The sequence below is a fragment of the Ostrea edulis genome, chromosome 3, assembly GCF_947568905.1.
Source record: "Ostrea edulis chromosome 3, xbOstEdul1.1, whole genome shotgun sequence".
Classification (NCBI taxonomy): domain Eukaryota; kingdom Metazoa; phylum Mollusca; class Bivalvia; order Ostreida; family Ostreidae; genus Ostrea; species Ostrea edulis.
In genome coordinates, this window is record NC_079166.1 from 26787375 (window position 1) to 26794692 (window position 7318).

The window sequence follows — 7318 nt, forward strand, 5'->3', positions numbered from 1 at the left end:
AAAAATAACTATGAAATTGAAATTTAACATCCACTGATAATTACTATCAGCTATGCACTAGATCTGTCCCACAACTATGGGGTATAAATAAACTCAGTCTAATTAAATTCAGATCTTCTCCAACTGTTAAACTGGAGAAGGTATAAAGGTTAGAGAAGATCTGATTTTGATTCGATTGAAATAATCTTAGAAAACATTATCCAATACCATCTCACAAATGTTTATGCAGTCAATAATTTCCTTTAAATGTAGGTTTATTGAACATGTTTTATCCCAAATCTGTGAGTGTCCTAGGTCCATGTTAAGTGGATATGACATTTCAAATCAGCGTTTCTTAAGTTGGAGAGGGTGGTTTGTGTCTCTGTGTCTTTGTTGCATGACAACCTTACCATATCTGCCCTAAAACAGCTGTTGGCAACCCCGACTGCAGGAAAAACCCTCTCGCTTGTTCTCCTGTGAAAATCAACAACAATCTCTTAGATAAAGAACTTAGTCTACATGTAAAAGATTAGCCAGCTTATCTTGAAATTCTGTTAAAACCTTTACTGAATTCACAAGCACCTGCTGCTGTTGACAGGTTTGGGGAGTTTCTAGTTAAAAACCTTTACTGAATTCACAAGCACCTGCTGCTGTTGTCAGGTTTGGGAAGTCTCTTGTTAAAAACCTTTACTGAATTCACAAGCACCTGCTGCTGTTGTCAGGTTTGGGGAGTTTCTTGGTTATTGCTTGGAATTGCCAGGTTATCTAAACATATAACCGGTTTTTGTAGCAGTCATCCCTTGCTACTAAAATCACACTTAATACATGTACAACAGACTGTTCCTTTAATTCCAATTTTGTAAATGTATTCAAGCTAGTCTCCGAATTAACTGATGTGTACTGTACTTGACATCAACATGTAAAAGAAATTATGACAGCTCTAGTGCTGTCAAGATTAAACGAAAAGTCGGTAAACTGCAACAAAAACACATTCAGTTCAGTTCATATTTTCCAAATTTCCGTTTGGTTTATGTTTCACAATATCCCATTTTCTTTGCTGCAAGCGATACGTTTGGGTCGATATTTTTATCATTATTATTCTAACCAATGAAATATGAATTTCATGTAACATCGGTAATAGTAAAACGAAACATTGTGACATGTGCAAATCACAAGGTGAAAATACTTTTAATTATTCTTAGAAGGGGAGAGACAGAAATTTTTAAATTGCAGTGTGCAAAATATGCAAGTTCGAGTTTACGTATGCATTAGGATCGCGGTAACTCAGTGGTATAGAGTGTTAACTTTGTGACTGGGAGATCGTGCATTCCAGCCCCACTCAAACCCGAGACATGATTGCTCCATCACCAAATGCAGAACATTCAAAGGTGAAATTAAGTCACAGGTTTTTTCGGAATATGACCTTAAAAACAGAGGTCCCATGTCGCTAAAGGCACTGACAAGTTTAAGAACCCTTACTGTTACAGGCCTGAGCACCATGCATTGGTCTAACCTTGCTGTACCTAACCTACAGCTTATAGCCAAATATAAACATGGTCAAAACTCTTCAGAGCTTATGTTGCCTATTGCATTGTACATATTAGCTTTGTCTTAAAATAAATATCATTTACCTATTGCTATTTTGTTATTAAAATTTGTATAGATCAAAATGCATTAGAAATTTATAACGAATACTAATCACTTCAGGGTCCACATTATTCTTGAATTCACTAACGTATTTTATCACACAAAATAAAACCGAACCAACAAATAACAAGATTTTGTTTCCTGGCATGGATTTCTCAAAATAATCTTATGTCGAAACTTGCACTTACTCAAATTTTGACTACTCAAGTGAAGTAAACTCAAACTTAAGTTTGTAATGAGATTTTTTCGAGAAATCCAAGCCTGCCCAGATCTGAACCAGAATTGTGCGAATCACGACAGCCGTACACAGCCTGAACCAGAATTGTGTGAATCACGACAGCCATACACAGCCTGAACAGATCTGAACCAGAATTGTGTGAATCATGACAGCCGTACACAGCCCGAGCTTTCACTAACTTCTTACCTGTAATGAAGCCATTGACAGGCTTAAGCTGGAAGAACTGCGAGTCATGCTTAGCACGATCTTCACCTGTTATCTTCCAGGCTGCTGCCCCTGGAAATTAAAATTAAACCATATCAAATTAACTTACTAACCGACGCAAAGGGCTTGTTAGAATTAGTCTGGGCTAGAAAAAATTGTCTCAAAAAAATAGCCCCTGCATGGGCTTAAGAAGAATTACGATAGAAAACGGGAATTATAGCCAAAAAAACTATGATTGAATTCACTTTTCCTTCCCAAACAAACTATGATCGCGTTAACTTTTCCTTCCATTACCATGTCACTATAACACTTGTTACTTTGACTAGATAACACTGTTGTTGAAAAGCATTTTAGCGAGTGTGAATATTGTATTCACGGAAATCTTCACCCCCATATCATTTTGCCCCTTTCGCCCCCTCGACGGTGGGCAAATTTAAGACTAGATAAAACTGTCTTCACATCTTCGTTTTAACACAATATTTAAAATGAGACGAAACCGTCTGCAAGTGTTGAGAGGTGAAAATAACGGGGTGAAATAATCCTGTATATATACAGCATGTCACAGACCTACAACATGAATGCCTTTAAAAGTCAAGTGTGGTGTCGAAGCAAAACATAGGGATGGAAATGAAACTATTGTAAAAGTGGTTACTTACACTGGGGGTTAAGTACACGTTTTCCACGACCAACATTACACAGGAGGAGGGGGGGGGGGGATACGCATTAATTTAACTCAATATAATATATATATTATACCAAATATTCATAACAACTATACGCATGGGGGAAATTTACACACTTCTTTTAGACCGCATTATTAGCGTAAATTTCCCTCATATGTAAATAGTCACTTATACAGTAAAAACAAGTATAAGATATATGAGGAGAAATTAACCTTTTAAATGTGGCTTTCATATGATGGTAACTTGGACCTAATGGTTTGCACACTGTGTAGCAAAAAAAAACAAACACCCTGACTTAGCGAATATTGAAACAAAATAATAGGATGATGCCACATTATTCTGATTTTTTATTTGATTTTTCTGGGATAGTAAGAATGACAAATCCATTAGCCCTATGGGCTTGTGGCTTAGGAAATTTTTTCAAGATTGACTGTACTGGAAAGTTAAAACACAAAGCCTGGTGAAATAACCACTGTGAACTTAATGTGTAGGGGATCTGTAGTGAGACCCTTTAATATGATCAAGGGGTTTGTCACTTCACCAGGTTGAGTGGTTCAATGCCATCTGTGTTTGCCTTAATTGCTATGATTACAGATCTATTGTCTGATTTGAATATTAGTAGGTAAAACATAGACTTACAGGGAAAGGCAACCCAACAGATTTATACATGATAAATGATAGGATTAATTATATGATTAAGATTTGTCATACTATTCTGTTGAAATACGGCCTAGATAAGCGTCAGTATTAATTTGAAAAAGTTAAAAATTGAAATTCCTGCGATCTATAGAGGCTGCCATGATGTGTAACTCTTTTCTGTTCAAGACCACAAAAATCAATAATTTTGACGTCACACCGTCTGTTCCGGTTTTGATGAGATTCTAAGATCATCAAAGATATGCATGTGGTAGATCTTACGAATAAATAGGTTGATGCCTTCCTGTTAAGCAGTTAATTAGACACTAATGCAAAAGGGAGATGTGAAAAGAGGTTTTTTTTTCAAAATTCTCGACCCAACCAAGTCATTTGAAAAGAAAAGACTATGTAAACTGTGGATCCATCATTTGCGTAATGACAATTTGAGGTTCAAAACATTTGTATGAAGAAATGTTTACCGTCTGCCTGGTTTGCGACTCGACCGAACGTCTTTTCTCAATTTCTTCTTGCGAAAGAACAAGCTCAAATCTATATGGCTAAAAACTTAACTGTTCGTGACTTGTCATGTTTACAGTGCTACTGAAGAAATAAACCAGAACAGACGGTGTGATGTTATAAACTACACATCAATAGCCGCTCTCTTAGCAGCGGGTAATTTAAAATACATGATAGATTAATATTGATTTAATTGTTAAGCAAGGATTTTTGTAAGACTGTAATTCACGATATCAGTAAGTGATACTTTATTCATAAAAACAACAATGTGATTAAGGCTGCTTTTCCCTTTAAAAGTAACTAATTTGAATTGTTAACAAAAAAAGAAACATAATACAATTCTTACGGCGTAAGTTTGAAAAGCGTTAAATTCATTTTTCTGGTGTAATATAGTTTAAAGTAATGTGTGAAAGAATTATGCCAGAAGCAAAGGGGTAGACAGCTTTTTGTATGAGAAATGCCATTCCCCCAAAAAGTCTTTTATCATTACGAATTTAACCTTGTGACATATATGACCTTCAAAAGACTCTGACATCTAATTTGTGAGTTAATTGTGGTTTCACAAGGAGATGAAAATCAACCTTTTAACTTCAAAGATGAGAATTTTTTCCTGTTGTTTTGTAAATGCTAATTGTGAAATAGATTCAACATGTTGTTCATAATGATAAAAAATTCTAGCACATCTGATTTCGATCAGGAAAAAGAGAGAGGAAAAAAACGGATTAATCCAAAAATTTACTGTATGACGGCATGTCATACAAGTATATCATTCAAACACTTAAATAGCTTACATTTTGGTGCTTGAAAATTACTTAAATATGAAATATACCTACTTCTTTTTGCTGTTAACAATTTAGAAAGACAATTGTGATAATCATACATGCAGCTTTGAAATAACTTTGCTTGCCTTTTTTTAAGATCAATGTAACACATAGACTGCACTTTTACAAGAGGTGCACTGCCATAAAAAAAAAAACACTCCACAATAACCATTTGTTTCTTTAAACAACCTAACAATGAACAAGCGCCTCCTTACACATTTTGATAAATGATGACACATTTTCAACAATTCCTTTGGAATCATTATAAGTAGGGCCTGTCAGCTTTCTGATCATTTCTTATATATAAACTCACCAGCCGCTGCTGCCATCTTGGTTCTCCGATATCAGAATAACTGTTCTTATCTCCACGCAAACTATAATAAAACAAAATATTAAATAAATTCATATATCTAAAATCAAACTAAAAATATACCTACACCAAACTTCCATCATTATCATTAAAATCCTAGTATAAATTGTACCGTGGTTATGTAACATGTTTTGATTGACTTGTTATATTAACAGGTCTGCAGGTCATTAATGCTCCAATCACAACCGCAAATCAAGACCTGCAATCACACTAAATCTGTTAATCAAACTCAAACTCCTACAGCACAATGCTACAATTGCAGTTTGTATTATATGATGTTTTTTGTTTTTTTTCTGCTACATCTCTTTGAGATGTGATAGTTGATTTATACTGATGAGTGATGATGCACTACATTAATAACTGAACACACATTGCATCATGTTGGTCAGATTCAGCTGTTTTACTGAGAGTCGACTCTTCAGTACAGTTCATTAACACACTGTCCAGGAAACGTGTAACAAATCAGATACAAGATATGGAACGACACACATTACCAAGTATAGATTTTCTGTCTTTGAAATCTCTCTCATGAATTATGATATATCTGTTTAGAATTTATTTCAATTTTAGTATCCAATTTCCGTGGTTCATTCATTCACCAGACAATTATCTCTAAAGTTCTCAACAAGTCTCAGTAGAAGGACATGGAAACTATCAGTAAGACAATAATGGAAATGGATAGGTCATGTTCTACTTAAAAAAACTGACAGCATAGCCAAGATTGTCCTTCTCTCACAACAAAACCAAGATCTCCCTTCTCTCACAGCATAACTAAGATCTCCCTTCTCTCACAGCATAACTAAGATTGCCCTTCTCTGACAGTATAACCTAGATTGCCCTTCTTTCACAGCATAACTAAGATTGCCCTTCTCCGACAGTATAACCATGATCTTCCTTTTCTCACAGCATAACTAAGATTGCCATTCTCTGACAGTATAACCAAGATCTCCCTTCTCTCACAGCATAACTAAGATTGCCCTTCTCTGACAGTATAACCAAGATCGCCCTTCGCTCACAGCATGACTAAGATTGCCCTTCTCTGATAGTATAACCAAGTTTGCCCTTCTCTCACAGTATAACTAAGATTGCCCTTCTCTGACAGTATAACCAAGATCGCCCTTCTCTCACAGCATAACTAAGATTGCCCTTCTCTGACAGCAGGGCTCAAAATTAGCGAGAAATACTCGCAAAATGCGAGTACATTTGAAAAATAGCGAGTAAAAATAGTGGACACTCGAAAATCTTAGCGAGTGGTGATTTACAAACCATGATCGTATTGTATCCGTTTTATATGGTGATGCGCTATTCGCCTTTCTTAAACTTTCATTCAGAATCATACAAACACTTACATGAACGACCGATTTCAACAACCGTTTCTATCCGGATTTTTCTTTTATGATTTTTTAAGAAACTCGGAGTCAAACAAATGCTTTAGAGGTCGGACATCACATTATGATGAAAAATATCGACATGTGCCACGAGTCCTGTTCACCTATAGGGGTGATTAAATTGAATTCCAAGTATGAGGTTTTTGTTATTCATTTATCTTTTAAAAAATTCAGAGTCTATGTTTCACCAAGTCTTCCGGAAGTCATTTTTATCAGAATGACCTACATGGTATCTACATTAATTTATTGTCATATTGTCTTACTGATGTCGGGTTGTAGTGATGATATGAGTGCACTGCTCGGCGCGTAGACCATCATCAAAAAAGTCCATGGGACTCATGATCGTGCTGCTTATAAACCATGAGTCCGGGATTCGCTTTGAAAAATCACTAATGACACCCCTGATGTGGCATGAAATTGGAAGACAATGGATCTAGACCTGCGGTAAACAGGTTGTGGATTAGAGGTGCGATGGTCAAGAGACCTAAACATTGCACCATATGACTTACGTAACTTAGTCTCTTGTCCAAACGATTCCTGTTGACCCACTAGGATCAATGATGGGGAAAATCATTGATTTAAAAAAAACTATGAAAAAAAGAGCACTGCTTCATTATTCTTATTTTAGCTTGTAGGTTTTCATTTTAGCCTGTGTATTTTTTACCCACAGACTAAAATTAGACTGTGGTAGAAAAAGTTAATTTCGACCCCTGGACAGTATAACCAAGATCGCCCTTTGCTCACAGCATAACTAAGATTGCCCTTCTCTGACAGTATAACCAAGTTCGCCCTTCTCTCACAGCATAACTAAGATTGCCCTTCCCTGACAGTATAAC

General features: G+C 35.8%; 1 protein-coding gene across 8 annotated transcripts in view; it reads right to left on the reverse strand.

The window, feature by feature from the left end:
* LOC125673483 (intersectin-1-like) overlaps positions 1-7318 on the reverse strand; it is a 70793-nt gene that overhangs the window by 58713 nt on the left and 4762 nt on the right. For 7 of the 8 annotated variants that reach the window (XM_056160313.1, XM_056160311.1, XM_056160316.1 and 4 more), the window contains exons 2-4: positions 5038-5098; positions 2051-2140; positions 390-453 (exon numbers count right to left, since the gene is read on the reverse strand). In XM_056160313.1, the coding sequence (XP_056016288.1) occupies positions 390-453; positions 2051-2140; positions 5038-5053 (170 nt within the window). In that variant the 5' untranslated portion in view covers positions 5054-5098. Of the gene's footprint in view, positions 1-389; positions 454-2050; positions 2141-5037; positions 5923-7318 lie in introns of all 8 variants that reach the window. The other variant, XM_056160312.1, reaches the window with a different exon arrangement.